We start from the raw sequence: 17,680 nt of genomic DNA on the forward strand, positions 1-17,680 counted from the left end.
TTTAGAGCTTGTAAAATAAATACGTTCTTGAAAAAAATTAATTGAACTAAATTTTTAAAAAAGCTCAAAGCATACGAAATGATAAATCAGATAATTACTATATAAATACTTATCATGCATTCTTTATTCTTCATGATCAATTCACAAATATAAGTTTTTCGCCACTTTGTCAATTTAGCACATACAAAAAATTGCTAGATTTCCGCTTCAAACAATTATAATTGTTCATATTATTATTGCCTTTAATCTAGTCTCTTAAAATATTAAGAATAAAGTATGAAACATACTTACAATATCATATTCAGCAATATTAAAATAAGATAAATACAACATAAACATTCTTTGAATCTTTAATAATGGCCCATATATATCCAACTAAATTAACTTCAAACCATAGTATAATACTACTACATAGCTAAACATCAAAACTTACTTATATCGATATGTTTTAAGAGTAGCACCACAAGACGTACATATTATGGCCTTCCAAGATCTCCAATAAATTGGGATGTAACAAAATCTAGTCGAAGTTAACATATCCGCAACTTTCGCTCCTCGCTTGCACCTTGAACACGATCCAGCCACCGGCCTCGTCTGCCGTATCTTTCGAGTTTGATCCACCAGAAAACAAAACACTACCATACGTATAATTTATGTTTTATGTGTTCTGTTTGATTGATCGTGGGACATAAGTGTTGTGTTCGTCTAACAAGTTTTATAAGCTCCAGAGTACGTGCGAACTACCTGAATGTGATTGGTGGGGTTTTATGCACAGCCGTTGGATGATCTCCAGGTGGAAGTAAAAGGGTATTTTTGTAATAATTTACGTGAAAGTATGTGTTATTTTACGGACACGTACACGTCTATAAAATTAATGAAATTGCTGGAGGATTTCATTTATGATAAAGTTTTCAAAAATATTAAATCGCATATAAGTAGAGATAGATCTTATTCTACTATTGACAGTTCTCTAGTTCAGCTATCAGAGGATATGGATTATATCTATCGGAATAACAAAGAAATTTCAATTATATGGGGAACCAATTTACTCTAGAAGGATTTCCTTACTTACTAAAAAAAATAAAATAAATAATAAATTAACTCATAAAATGAAAAAAAAATTAATAATAAAAGTAAATAAGAATTTAACTATAAAGCACTTAGAGCGCTCCATCGGATGGACCTTCCACCCTGCCCAGGCCACCGTCCAGAACGGCGTCGTTGACAGTGGTTCGCCCAGGTGGCCGCCCAGGTGGCCTCCCAATCCACCGCCCTCTTTCTCGTCTCTCTGCTGGTCCTTCTGTGAAATATGTGTGGACGGATATATATGAAATATTATGTGGTACTTTTTGCTTGTATGCTTATACATTTAATTAATTAATTAATATAGTGGGTCCCAATTTTTATGCGAAAATATGTCATTGTTGGTAGTGTTTAGTCCTGAAAAGTAATTGCTGATGTGGCATTGATGTGGCAGCTAGTCCTGTGGAGTAAGCTTGTCACGGTTGGGATCTTATGACTATCATTGAAAATTATATTACATGTTAGATAAAAACTAATAATATATTAATTTGGTTGAGAATAATTATTTTCAAAAATTGAATAGTTTTTTTTTTCTTTCAAATTTATAGATAAAATGATGCATATTTGAATTCTTAAGACAAGTCATTTTAAAGTTAGTTAAACAAAAACACAAAAGATAGTATTTTGTGATCAACTTTGAGTCCTTAAAGGACAAGTAATTTGATCATGTAAATTAAGTTGATAGCCCAAATAGGGGTCGCAATTTTAGCTACCCCAACTGTCTTAAATAAACCTTACTATACAAAAACAAGTTTAGTGCGACTCTAAATGTCATTAATAGTACTACAGTTTTCTGGGAACCAAATGGGAAATTATATGAACCATCACCTATGACTTCTGTTTACAATATTATTGTGGAAACCATCCCAAAGGTTCAATCAAAATTGTATAGGGACCACGAAGTATGATAGTTGTTGAGCCGATCACGTGGAGCAAACAACCAATACTTGACTAAAGTCAAATTATTATTATGAATGTAATGTAATGTAATTCTTGACCATCTCAAAATATTGAAGTGGGTACCCACCTATGAGTCATGGGTACCCACCTATGAGTCATGAACAGTGACGATTTTAGAATTATAATTCAATGTGGTCTCAAAAAAAAATTTCAATACTAATTATATATGAATGCTATTTTAATAGTTATATACCTTAAAAAAAACTACAAATTTGAAAAATATATGGAAACCTAATAGTTAAATTTAGTAATTTCATATACAATTTAAAAAGAAAAACTATAAATTTAAAGAATATATGGGATTCTCCAATTAAATTTAGTGGTGTCCTATACAATTTAACGGGTATTTTCTACTAAAAATTTAGTGGGGTCCCCCATCGCCATCGCCATCACCGTCTCCATTTCCATCACTGTTGTCTTCTCCGCCTATAGCTCACACATTCACAACCACCATCATCGTCTCGGTCGTCGTCAATTTGATCTTATCCGCCTGTAATCCTGTTGCAACAACCGTCGTCGTCATCGACTAACCCAGAGATTTTTGCCTTCTTCGTCGCTTAACCTAAAATTGATACTCTATTGGTTCCTTCTTCGTCGTTTGATAGGGTTTTGTTGTTGCGATGGTTTTTTTGTTGGATTTCTGTTACGGTTTCCTCTTTATGAGGTAATGCTCCATTGTTTTTGTCCGTGGTAGTTGCGAACAGATAGAAAAGACGATTACTGTTATAGCCGTTATTATATTTTTTACTTCATTTATGTTTGTTTTTTTTTTCTTTTTCAAAGCGGGGTGTTGAGCAGATGCAAACATTTAAGTTAGTATGCATTTTTAACAGTATAAATTAAGAAAATATTTCAATATATGTTTTAAAATAGTTTGACCACATATAATGCGGTGTTTATCTCCTTCACCACCACAAACGCACCACAAACGCCTGTAACGAGGCGTTTGTGGCCAAAAAAACTCCAGGGTTGGTGTTGATCACATGCTAAAGATTTTTTAGTGGTGATATGGCAACTGGTGATTGATTGGCTAAAATAACCATGTGAATGAATATCATTACTTCTATCTAACATATATTTAAAATTAAGTCTTTTATTTATAAAATAAATAAATTAATGTCACTTGGTATTCACTATCAACAACCTTCTTCATTTTAACACCCTTTTTTCATCATTGTCATGTTAGCACTCTAAGCTTAAAAGATTTATTATCCATTATACGTCAGCGTCACCGTTATCTATAATCTGATATTATGATGATCGGATATTTAAAGGCCACTAGACCACCCTCTACTTCTTAAGTTATGGGTACACATGCGTCCACCTCGTTTACTACTAGGTATCTAAGTTGGTTCAATGTATTATTTCATGCAAGTTTTGAAGTTATTTAATTTATTGTCTCATCTCTTGTATTAATTTACGGTAGTTTATATGAATTGATGTAATGTGACTATAAGTTAAGAAAAGATATCAATTATCACTAAAATGGTATTTGTAGAACCTTAAGTGTTACGACACACCTATCTTGGGATGTAAATGAGCTGATTTACGTATTCAAATTAAATTTGACCCATTAAAAGTTTAATTTGTGCCGAGTTTAAATAAGCCCGAGTTTAAACTTGAATATATTTTGAAAATTGTTTGATAAACTAGTTCGAGTTAGAACTTTTTATAGTTCGAACAAGTTCATGAAAAATGGGTATTTATTTATAATAATATAAACCGGTTATATGAAAAATGGATGAGTATTTATTTAATATAGTAAACAGATTATTAAAACGAAAAATGGATCTCATAAATTGATTCATTTTAAATTAAATTCGTATTCGAAACAGATTATTAGTAAACAGTATTTATTTAATTTCCATTGAAACATATCTATCTATTCTATAGTTTCTATTAAAATCCTATAATGATTATGTCATTATTAGACTAATTCATTTGTTAAAAAAAATCAAAAAACAAAAGAAAAAGATCTAAACATGGTGGGTGATGTCATTAATATAAATAATTTTGAATTAAAATTAAATTAAATTTAATTAATTAATTATTATTATTAAATCTTATTAATAGTTATTTTAATTATTAAAATTAAATAATTTTGAATTATTTTAATTATTTATTTTGAATTGAGTACGAGAAGGTATAAAAGCTAAGTAAGAGGAAACCAATTCTAAATTTAAATTTAAATTTACACTTTTAAAATAAAATAACAAACAATATTTTCTCTTATGATTGGATGTGGATTGTTTAATATGCATTTTAGGCATTTGATGATGAGTTTCTTAGTAGGATTCTCTGATTCCACGGGTCATTAAACTAAATGACTTTAGCATTTATGTTCATTTAATACCTAAAATATATCATTAAACTATTTCGTTTAAACAAACATGTGGTTTCATGGGTGATTTCACTAGTTTATATTTATTGTACTTGAAATTACACCAGGATAAATTGATTCATTTTAAATTAACTTCGTATTCGAAACATAAAATAAAATTCCCAATCTCTATACAAAGGATTTTGGTTTAAGTAATTTATAAGTCTTTTCCTTTAAAAGAGAAAAAGCACTACCACGTTTATATATAATTTAGATATCAAATCTTACAAACTGGTCGTATGGTCTAGTGGTTAGGACATTGGACTCTGAATCCGGTAACTTGAGTTCCAATCTCGGTAGGACCTATTTGGTTTTTGATTTTTTTAATTTTTTTTGTTTTTTCATTTTGGGCCACAACTAGAGTTCCGCTTACATTTCAGAGCTAGAAGAACATGGGCCAGAGTTACTTAGTTTTATGCTTCGTTTGGATCCATCCAGAACCCACTTAGGATTTGAGGATATCTATATAGTCATATAAAGCTCTAAAATGATGATGTCGTTATTAAGCTAATTACCCTTTAATTTTCATAATGATGATGTCATAATTATTATTATATTAATTTTATTAAAAAATAATACGAAATCTTTTATAAAAGGAAATACGAATATCTCCTAAATTGTAAAATTTTCTACAGAACACTCAAATTTTAAAACATATTGTACAATTTTTATATAATAATTGTATTTTAATTTTCTAAAAAAATTTAAAAGGCATTTATTATTACTAATAATTATTATTATTATTATTAAAAATATAAATATTTAACTTTAAACGAACTTTATTATTATTATTATTATTATTTACTTTATAATAATTATAATTATTATATTATTAATATTCAAATATGGATTCTTTTTACGAAATTAGTTACGTCACATATGTATGAGAAAATATATGTCTCTATATATTTGTAACAACAACGACAAGTTTCCTAGTCAAACGGGTCATTAAAATAAATTATTTTAGCATTTACATTCACTTAATATCAAAAACATGTCATTAAATTGTTTCGTTTAAACAAACTCGTGATTTCACGAGTCATTTCACTAGTCATTATGTATTTGCCATACGGTTACAATCCAATGGTAGAATGCAGTTCATTTTGACATATGTATTTGGATGATAATATTTTATTCTATACTCATTTTTTTCTCATTTTAGACATTGCCAGAATCACTTAGTATATGTTTGACATAACTAGTTAGTAGTTTTTAGCTGATAGTTTTAGCTAATAACTTTTAGCTTTTTTAACATATTTATTTTCTTTATATGTTTGGCAAAACTAGCTGGTAGCTGATAGCTTTTAGCTGATAACTGGTAGCTTTTAGCTGATAACTGGTAGCTAGGTATGGCAATTGTAGTGACCCGAACTTTTCCATGTTTATATATATTAAATGAAATTGTTATTTACATGATTAAGTGTTTCCAATATGTTAAGTAATTAAACTTGTTAAGACTTGATTAAGTGAAATAGATTTCATATAGACAATTGACCACCCAAGTTGACCGGTGATTCACGAATTTTAAAACTTGTAAAAACTATATGATGTTATATATATGGATATATATATATAGTTAACATGGTATTATGATAAGTAAACATATCATTCAGTATATTAACAATGAACTACATATGTAAAAACAAGACTACTAACTTAAGGATTTCGAAACGAAGCATATATGTAACGATTATCGTTGTAACGACATTTAATTGTATATATATATATATCATATTAAGATATATTAATACATCATAATATCATGATAATGTAATAATTTAACATCTCATTTGATATAATAAACAATGGGTTAACAACACTTAACAGGATCGTTAACCTAAAGGCTTCAAAACAACATTTACATGTAACGACTAACGACGATTTAACGACTCAGTTAAAATGTATATACATGTAGTGTTTTAATATGTATTCATACACTTTTGAAAGACTTCAAGACACTTATCAAAATACTTCTACTTAACAAAAATGCTTACAATTACATCCTCGTTCAGTTTCATCAACAATTCTACTCGTATGCACCTGTATTCGTACTCGTACAATACACAGCTTTTAGATGTATGTACTATTGGTATATACACTCCAATGATCAGCTCTTAGCAGCCCATGTGAGTCACTTAACACATGTGGGAACTATCATTTGGCAACTAGCATGAAATATCTCATAAAATTACAAAAATATTAGTAATCATTCATGACTTATTTACAAGTAAACAAAATTACACATCCTTTATATCTAATCCATATACCAACGACCAAAAATACCTACAAAAACTTTTATTCTTCAATTTTATTCATTTAATTGATCTCTCTCAAGTTCTATCTTCAAGTTCTAAGTGTTCTTCATAAATTCTATAAGTTCTAGTTTCATAAAATCAAGAATACTTCCAAGTTTGCTAGCTTACTTCCAATCTTATAAAGTGATCATCCAACCTCAAGAAATCTTTATTATTTACAGTAAGATATCTTTCTAATACAAGGTAATACTCATATTCAAACTTTTATTCAATTTCTATAACTATAACAATCTTATTTCGAGTGGAAATCTTACTTGAACTTGTTTTCGTGTCATGATTCTGCTTCAAGAACTTTCAAGCCATCCAAGGATCCTTTGAAGCTAGATCTATTTTTCTCATTTCTAGTAGGTTTATCCACAAAACCTGAGGTAGTAATGATGTTCATAACATCATTCGATTCATATATATAAAACTACCTTATTCGAAAGTTTAAACTTGAAATCACTAGAACATAGTTTAGTTAATTCTAAACTTGTTCGCAAACAAAAGTTAATCCTTCTAACTTGAATTTTAAAATCAACTTCTATATGATATGCTAACTTAATGATTTAAAACTGGAAAACACGAAAAACACCGTAAAACCGGATATACGCCGTCGTAGTAACACCGCGGGCTGTTTTGGGTTTGATAATTAAAAACTATGATAAACTTTGATTTAAAAGTTGTTCTTCTGGGAAAATGATTTTTCTTATGAACATGAAACTATATTCAAAAATCATGGTTAAACTCAAAGTGGAAGTATGTTTTTCAAAATGGTCATCAAGACGTCGTTCTTTCGACTGAAATGACTACCTCTTACAAAAACGACTTGTAACTTATATTTCTGACTATAAACCTATACTTTTTCTATTTAGATTAATAAAATAGAGTTCAATTTTAAACCATAGCAATTTGATTCACTCAAAACGGATTTAAAACGAAGAAGTTATGGGTAAAACAAGATTGAATATTTTTTTGATTGTTGCAGCTACGGGAAATATTGTAACAAAACTATATTAATCATATCCTAGCCAACTTATATTGTATTATACATGTATTCTAATATATTATGTAATCTTGGGATATCATAGACACGTATGCAAATGTTTTGACATATCATATCGACCCATCTATATATATTATTTGGAACAACCATAGACACTCTATATGCAGTAATGTTGGAGTTAGCTATACAGGGTTGAGGTTGATTCCAAAAATATATATACGTTGAGTTGTGATCTAGCCTGAGATGTGTATACACTGGGTTGTGGATTGGATTGTGAATCGACCAGTCGCCAAGTCTTACTTCCCGACGAAGTAAAAATCTGTGAAAGTGAGTTATAGTCCCACTTTTAAAATCTAATATTTTGGGATGAGAATACATGCAATTTTATAAATGTTTTACGAAATAGACACAAGTAAATGAAACTACATTATATGGGTGAATGATCGAAGCTGAATATGCCCCTTTTTAGCTTGGTAGCCTAAGAATTTAGGAACAAACCCCCAAATTGACGCGAATCCTAAAGATAGATCTATAGGGCCCAACAAGCCCCGTTCTGGAATTTGGAATGCTTTAGTACTTTGATTTTATCATGTCCGATGGGTGTCCCGGAATGATGGGGATATTCTATATGCATCTTGTTAATTTCGGTTACCAGGTGTTCACCATATGAATGATTTTTATCTCAATGTATGGGATGTATATTGAAATATGAAATCTTGTGGTCTATTACTATGATTTGATAATATATAGGTTAAACGTATAACTCGTTGACTTCTTCTACTACACCGGGATGATTGGCAGTTCGGACGAGTGGATGAATAAGATCCAGAATTTGAGATAGTATATTATCGTGACGAGATGCTCTCGAAATGAGAGAGAAAATGGTGTCTCGAACAGGTTCGCCGGTAAGTGCTTCAGGTTCTTCGCCAAGAGGGCAATGTGGTGGATGGAAGGGATCGCCTTCTTCTTGTCTCCAATAATTAAGTAGGCTACGAACTCATCCCCAATTCATCCAGAATAGGTGATGGCTGATTGGTTGATCCATTCCGGTTACACTGTCTTCAGAATTAAGGTGAATATCCATATCGGAATAGCTGTCAGAGTTTAAGGAATTTGAACTAGATACGGGATCCATCTTGTATAATTAGGGAGATGATTTTTGATATGAATTAGATTATAGAATTTAGTTTGGTATTCTTCAATACATAATTTACATATGTATATATAATACCAAAATTCCATAAATCACGGAGAAATTTTCGGAAGATGTCAGGAAAAGTTTACAGTAACAGATACGCTAAGATATGAATTTTTGTCTATACACTATTTATGCAATAAATGCAGGAAAAAGTGTCTAGACTTAAGAATGATAAGCAGGTAATTTCCGACAAAAAAAAAATGATAAGCAAAACTTTTGACATGCAGCTACGGTCGAAGTCCAGACTTACGAATGCATCCTAACAACTATCAGTTAGATACACTAATGCAAGACCTGGTTCACTAGGACCAACGCTCTGATACCAACTGTGACGATCGCTCCAAATCCATATGGACGAACACGTCATTCATCGATTTCATTGCGAGGTATTTGACCTCTATATGATACGTTTTGTAAACATTGCATTCTTTTGAAAAGGCACACCATAAATGAATATTTAAATCAAAGGTTTTCGACATCTGATGATTTCTACATATAGACAATCACCATAAATAATAGTTTACAATAGTACTTCCGTTGACAATGCAGTCAAAATAAGATACATGGTGATGATTTGGTGAATGCAACGTTTCCTTGAAAAAATATGCCATGTAAGACTCCATGCACATAGCTTGTCTAACATATAATCAAACAGCGGAAGACTTCTAGGGAACCTGAGAATAAACATGCTAACAAGTGTCAACACAAAGGTTGGTGAGTTCATAGTTTTAATGTTTCGTATAATCTGTATATAAAGGTGGATCACAAGATTTCAGTTGTTTCATCCAGAAACGTTTATCAAAATATTCTACGAAATTGAGCACCCTGGTAACTAAACTTTAACTTATATATAATTTGCACCCTTTGTATAATCATCTTAATAATACACGCAAACCAACGTGTACGCTTCTTAAATAGCATACATCCGTTAAAAGGCTAGTGCTCTAGCTCGGACGGGGATATCAAGCCCTATGGATCCATATACTACTACTCGCGCCCACCAGTTCTTATAACCGGCAGTTACTAGTTACCAAAGCTAAGGGATTTTCGGTTCAAACTCAGTATAGAATTTAGTATGTACTTGTATCCATTGCATTTAAAATAAAGTGAATGTATTCTCAGCCCAAAAATATAGATTGCAAAAACAATTAAAAAGGGAGCAAATGAAACTCACCTTAGCAGCATATAAAGTCGTTCACCAAAATGTGATCGAAACTCGGATTACCAAATAATCGTAGATCTCAACCTAGAGAACATATGTTGGTCAATAAATGTCTATCAAGCTAGGTCAGGTCATAGTGTATCACAATCCTAATGCTCGAGATCGACATACAAAAGTTATCCAAAGTCATTTCAAAAAGTCAATTTTGACATTAGTTCAATAAAACGAGACATACCTTATATAAAGAGTCATTTACTCGGTTGGTAATATTCAAAAATCCATTTTATCAATCTCGTAAACAAGTTGTTTAAATCTTAATTGCAGATTCAAAAGCAATTTCAATTAACGTCAATCATAATTCAGTTGATCATATCTCTTAATCCGTTCATCGAAACTATTCGATATCTAAATGAAAAGTCATTGATTTTTCGCCAGCTTTCCAAAAACATGCATATCATATACCTTTTACCAGTAACATATGTATTTAATTCGTGATTCATCATAAACTGTTTAACGACGAAATTTAGCATACAAGCATGTATAAATATATATACTCGAGCACTAGACATGGATACACAATTAATATATAAAAGATAAAATATGAGTGCTTACGTATCAATATTGATATTCAATATTGTAGGAAAGTACGTAGACGTAACGGAGATGATAAACACTAGATTTGATTCACAAATATACCCCCGAACATTACCCATAACCTCCTTGGCAATAACCCATAATTTCCTTAGCTCTATCCCACTTGAAAACCATTTTGAAAGTGACACGCTCATAACCTCGTCGTAGTATTTTATGTATAATACTAATTAATAACATTAATAATAATAAGATTAATAATAATATTAATCTTAATAATAATAATAATAATAATAATAATAATAATAATAATAATATAAATAATAATACGGAGGAATGATGAATGAAAAGTGAATCAGAAATCAGAAAACGTTCGAATTTATAGATGTGACCAGATTTCAGACCCCATGCGATCGCGAGTTTTCAGTGTTTTTGCCATGCGATCGCATGGCCGCCTTATCCGTTTTTGTTTGCTAGTTCGCCGACATCAAATAGTGTTTACTGTAGCAAATAGTGTTTACTGTAGCAAATAGTGTTTTACTGTAGCAAAGTCGTTTTCACTGTAGCAAATAATGTTTTATTGTAGGAAAGTCGTTTTTACTTGTACATATATATATATATATATATATATATATATATATATATATATATATATATATATATATATATATACATATAATTGTTCATGAATCGTCGAGAGTAGTCAAAGGTAATTGTATATATAAAACAGTTCTAAAATTTTGAGACTCAATCTAACAGACATTGCTTATCGTGTCGAAAACATTAAATCATTTAAAGATAAAGTTTAAATTTGGTCAGAAATTTCCGGGTCATCACACTTTTTAAACCTTTATCAATAAAATAAAGGTTATGGTTGTTTTAAAAATGAATGCAGTCTTTGAAAAACGTCTCATATAGAGGTCAAAACCTCGCGACAAAATCAATTAATATGGAACGTTTATAATCAATATGAACGGGACATTTCAGTTGGTATCCGAGCGTTGATCTTAGAGAACCAGAAATTTGCATTAGTGTGCCTTATCGAGTTTGTTAGGATACATTAGTGAGTCTGGACTTCGACCGTGTTTTCTTTAAAAACGATTGCTTAACACTTTTGTTGGAAACTATATATTATTAACATGTAAATATTATGTGATATATTAATCTCTTAATGTGTTTGATATTGTGTGATAGATGTCTACCAATAGTACAAATCTCATCGACTCACCTAATAATAATGAAGAGTCGAATATAATTTGGGAAGATTCACAAATTCCAGAAGAGGAACTGGAAAAGAGGAACCGGAAGAAGAGGAACCAGAAGAAGAGGAACCGGAAGAAGAGGAATCAGAAGAGGAGGAACCGGAAGAGGAGGAACCAGAAGAAGAAGAGGTTTCGGAGGAAGAAATATTGATACCTACAGTAAATCGATTAAATAAAAGAAAATCATCAACCAACGGACCAAAGTTAAAAATGGTCAATGGTGTTTCCGCCGAGGAAGCAAAATATTGGGAAGATTACCAATTTTCCGATGAATCGGATCCCGATGAGGATTCCGATGATGTTATAGAAATTACCTCGACCCAATTTAATATGGCAAAAGAAAATAATAAGGGAAAAGGTATAAAAATAGAGAAACCTGATTCCAATCCCGATGAACTTTATATGTATCGGCAACATCCGTATTTTCTAAATTGTAACAATAACCCGGGAACCTCTAAACCACCAGGTTTTTCTAAACCATTGTGGAAAACGATGGCTCGTATTAGAAGAGCACCATATATCCCTAGAAAATTAGAAAAACGAACCAAGTCCGAAGAAGAAGAAACCAGTGATTCAGATTAGAGGGTTGCAATCATGTTGTGTATTATATGTATTGTGGTGTGCTTGTACTTTTATGTTCTATGTAAAAATTGCTTGTATTGTTTGTTAATTATCTTTTACGAATCTAATCCCTGTCTATTTTACAGTATAAAAACAAAATGGACGTTAAGGTTAGACAACCGAATATTTTAGAAGACCTACCAGAGGATATGATTGAGGAAATCTTGTCTAGAGTCGGTCGAAATTCATCAGCACATTTAGTTATGGCGAAATTAACTTGTCAAACATTTGAAAGACTTTCCAGAAATGCCTTAGTTTATAAAAGGCTTTCCTTTGATAGGTGGAGTATATCACATTGGGGAGACTGTAAGTTACGCCGTGTTTTCTTTAAAGCGTTAAATGCGGGGAACCCAAATGCAATTTTACGCTACGGGTTAAGAACCTATTTTGACTCAACATATCCCAACATAGGATTTAGTGAGTTAGAAAGAGCTTCTAACATGCAACATAAAGAAGCATGTTATACTTACGGGTTAGTGATGTTCGCTTCTTATCAAAGTGAGAAAAAGAATATTGGGTTACAACTTTTAAATAAAACCTTCCCACAAGTGACGGATTCAGTAGTTGGGGTGAGAAACAAGGTTTTTAGATTATTGCGAGGCTGTTGGACATTACGAAACCCTCGTCCTTTTGACGACATTACAACATGCTGCCTAGCCAATGGTCATAACGGTTACTTTCCACAAGACCAAGGATGGGAAGTCGTCTTAGTAAAACCTGAATGCATGACTTGTTTCTGGACTTATGAATTACGTGTCTTTATTTCTTTTGCTGAACAACTTGCGTATTAACTAGAATTGCCTTTATAGCTGCTGAGTAGCAAATATATTATGTGCTATATTTCATCCTATATGTATAATAGTGGTATTGTAAGTTTGTAAAATATTGTATAAAGGTTTGAACGCGAAATATTATTGTAATAAGTTTTTCATATAGAAGCGTAGTAGTTGAGTTGTATAGTAGCTAGTACGTATGAACTTAACGGGTAGGTACTACCCAAATTAAAACTATAAAATGCTAATATGAAGAAAAGGCTTTTATAAATAAGTTCATATAATGCTACGAGATACTATTGACTACTCTTAAATTCTATATGATTAACTCAATTCTTTTGGCTATTTTTGAAGGAAATGGCACCGACGACTCGTCAGAATTTGAACATGAGCGAGGAAGACTTCCGTGTTTTCCTTGCAGCAAATATAGCCGCAGTACAGGCTGCGATGCAAAATAACAATAACTTTGGATCTAGCAGTGGAACTAATTCCACAAGAAATCGTGTAGGATGCTCCTACAAAGAATTCACTGCCTGCAAACCTTTGGAATTTGATGGAACTGAAGGACCAATTGGATTGAAACGGTGGACCGAGAAAGTCAAATTGGTGTTTGCGATAAGTAAGTGTACTGAAGAGGATAAAGTTAAGTACGCTACGCATACCTTCACAGGTACTGCGTTAACGTGGTGGAACACCTATCTTGAACAGGTAGGACAAAATGCTGCTTACGCACTACCGTGGTCGGCATTCAAGCAATTGATGAAAGAGCAGTACCGTCCTAGAAATGAATTCAATAAGCTCAAGGTAGAGCTTAGAGAGTTACGAATACAAGGGCTCGACATTACCACATATGAATGACGATTCACAGAGTTGTGCCTTTTATGTCCAGAAACGTTCAAAGATGAAGAAGAGAAGATCGACGCGTTTATAAAAGGGCTACAGTAAGGATTCAAGAAGATGTGAGTTCACACGAGCCTACTTCCATACAAAAGGTAAGTCGAATGGCTCATAAACTCATAAATCAGATTGAGGGAAGAATTAAAGAGCAGGCGGCTAAAGAAGCTAACACGAAATAACTCAAGAGAAAGTGGGAAGAAACCAGTGACAAGGGTCACCAATACAACAACAACAACAATTACAATCACAACCGCAACAACAATCGCAACAATAACCGCAATCCCAACAATAACTACAACAAACATCCCAACAACAACAACAACAACTACAACAACCGTTCTAACAACAATAACAATCCCAACAACAACCTCAATAACAACAACGGCAACAAAAACCAAAAATGCCAAAGGTGTGAAGAGTACCACCAGAATGGGTTCTGTACGACATTTTGCACCAAGTGTAAAAGAACTGGCCATGGTGCGAAAAAGTGTGAGGTCTACGGACCAAAGTTTAACAGAACTAAAGGAACAAATAGTGGCGAAACAAGTAATGCCGCCTTTGTTTGTTATGGATGTGGAAAACCGGGCCACATTAGAAGTAATTACCCGAATCAGGGGAATACTAATGGGCAGGGCCGCGGAAGAGTTTTCAATATTAATACGGCAGAAGCGCAGGAAGACCTAGAGCTTGTTACGGGTACGTTTCTTATTGATAATAAATCTGCTTATGTTTTATTTGATTCGGGTGCGGATAGAAGCTATATGAGTAGAGATTTTTGTGCTAAGTTAAGTTGTCCATTGACGCCTTTGGATAGTAAATTTTTACTCGAATTAGCAAACGGTAAATTAATTTCAGCAGATAATATATGTCGGGATAGAGAAATTAAACTGGGGGATGAAATGTTTAAAATTGATTTAATACCAGTCGAGTTAGGGAGTTTTGATGTAATAATTGGTATGGACTGGTTGAAAAAGGTGAGAGCAGAGGTCGTTTGTTACAAAAATGCGATTCGCATTATGCGTGAAAAGGGAAAACCTTTAATGGTGAACGGAGAGAAGAACAATGCTAAATTAAATCTTATTAGTAGTTTGAAGGCGTAGAAACTAATAAGAAAAGGTTGTTAGGTCATTCTAGCACACATCAAGGAAGTTAAACCTGAAGAAAAGAACATCAGTGATGTTCCTGTCGCAAAAGAATTTCCCGATGTATTTTCGAAAGAATTACCGGGATTACCCCCACATCGATCCGTTGAATTTCAAATAGACCTTGTACCAGGAGCTGCACCAATAGCTCGTGCTCCATACAGACTCGCACCCAGCGAAATGAAAGAATTACAAAGTCAGTTACAGGAACTTTTAGAGCGTGGTTTTATTCAACCAAGCACATCACCATGAGGAGCTCCTGTTTTGTTTGTCAAGAAGAAGGATGGTACATTTAGGTTGTGTATCAACTATCGAGAGTTGAACAAACTTACCATCTAGAACCGTTACCCACTACCGAGAATCGACGACTTATTTGATCAATTACAAGGCTCGTCGGTTTATTCGAAGATTGATTTACGTTCTGGGTATCATCAAATGCGGGTGAAGGAGGATGATATTCCAAAGACTGCTTTTAGGATGCGTTACGGTCATTACGAGTTTATGGTTATGCCGTTTGGGTTGACTAACGCACCAGCTGTGTTCATGGACCTTATGAACCGAGTGTGTGGACCATACCTTGATAAGTTTGTCATTGTTTTCATCGATGACATACATATTTACTCAAAGAATGACCAAGAGCATGAAGAACATTTGAGAAAAGTGCTAGAGTTGTTAAGAAAAGAAAAACTGTACGCTAAGTTTTCAAAGTGTGCATTTTGGTTGGAAGAAGTTCAATTCCTCGGTCATATAGTGAACAAAGAAGGTATTCAAGTGGATCCAGCAAAGATTGAAACCGTTGAAAAGTGGGAAACCCCGAAAACTCCGAAACACATACGCCAATTTTTAGGACTAGCTGGTTATTACAGGAGATTCATCCAAGATTTTTCCAAAATAGCAAAACCCTTGACTGCATTAACGCATAAAGGGAGGAAATTTGAATGGAATGATGAACAAGAAAAAGCGTTTCAATTGTTGAAGAAAAAGTTAACTACGGCACCTATATTGTCATTACCTGAAGGGAATGATGATTTTGTGATATATTGTGACGCCTCAAAGCAAGGTCTCAGTTATGTATTAATGCAACGAACGAAAGTAATTGCTTATGCGTCTAGACAATTGAAGATTCACGAGCAGAATTATACGACGCATGATTTGGAATTAGACGCGGTTATTTTTGCATTAAACACTTGGAGGCACTACTTATATGGGGTCAAAAGTATTATATATACCGACCACAAAAGTCTTCAACACATATTTAATCAGAAACAACTGAACATGAGACAGCGCAGATGGATTGAATTGTTGAATGATTACGACTTTGAGATTCGTTACCACCCGAGGAAGGCAAATGTGGTAGCCGACGCCTTGAGCAGAAAGGACAGAGAACCTATTCGAGTAAAAGCTATGAATATAATGATTCACACTAACCTTACTACTCAAATAAAGGAGGCGCAACAAGGAGTTTTAAAAGAGGGAAACTTAAGGGATGAAATACCCAAAGGATTGGAGAAGCATCTTAATATTCGGGAAGACGGAACCCGGTATAGGGCTGAAAGAATTTGGGTACCAAAATTTGGAGATATGAGAGAAATGGTACTTAGAGAAGCTCATAAAACCAGATACTCAATACATCCTGGAACGGGAAAGATGTACAAGGATCTTAAGAAACATTTTTAGTGGTTAGGTATGAAAGCCGATGTTGCTAAATATGTAGGAGAATGTTTGACGTGTTCTAAGGTCAAAGCTGAGCATCAGAAACCATCAGGTCTACTTCAACAACCCGAAATCCCAGAATGGAAATGGGAAAACATTACCATGGATTTCATCACTAAATTGCCAAGGACTGCAAGTGGTTTTGATACTATTTGAGTAATAGTTGATCGTCTCACCAAATCAGCACACTTCCTGCCAATAAGAGAAGAAGACAATATGGAGAAGTTAGCACGACTGTATTTGAAGGAAGTCGTCTCCAGACATGGAATACCAATCTTTATTATCTCTGATAGGGATGACAGATTTATTTCAAGATTTTGGCAGACATTACAGCAAGCATTAGGAACTCGTCTAGACATGAGTACTGCCTATCTTCCACAAACTGATGGGCAGAGTGAAAGGACGATATAAACACTTGAGGACATGCTACGAGCATGTGTTATTGATTTCAGAAACAGTTGGGATCGACATCTACTGTTAGCAGAATTTTCCTACAACAACAGCTACCATTCAAGCATTGAGATGGCACTATTTGAAGCACTTTATGGTAGAAAGTGCATGTCTCCGATTTGTTGAAGTGAAGTGGGGGATAGACAGA

The 17,680-nt window shown here is 33.0% G+C and overlaps 1 protein-coding gene across 1 annotated transcript; it reads right to left on the bottom strand.

The window, feature by feature from the left end:
* Positions 1-244: 244 nt before the first annotated feature.
* LOC139856916 (uncharacterized) lies at positions 245-672 on the bottom strand. Its single transcript, XM_071845629.1, has one exon. The coding sequence runs from the start codon at positions 640-642 to the stop codon at positions 430-432; it is 213 nt and encodes a 70-aa protein (XP_071701730.1). The 5' UTR covers positions 643-672; the 3' UTR covers positions 245-429.
* Between the last annotated feature and the right edge of the window lie 17,008 nt (positions 673-17,680).

The sequence above is a fragment of the Rutidosis leptorrhynchoides genome, chromosome 7 (genome assembly GCF_046630445.1).
Source record: "Rutidosis leptorrhynchoides isolate AG116_Rl617_1_P2 chromosome 7, CSIRO_AGI_Rlap_v1, whole genome shotgun sequence".
Taxonomy (NCBI): Eukaryota; Viridiplantae; Streptophyta; class Magnoliopsida; order Asterales; family Asteraceae; genus Rutidosis; species Rutidosis leptorrhynchoides.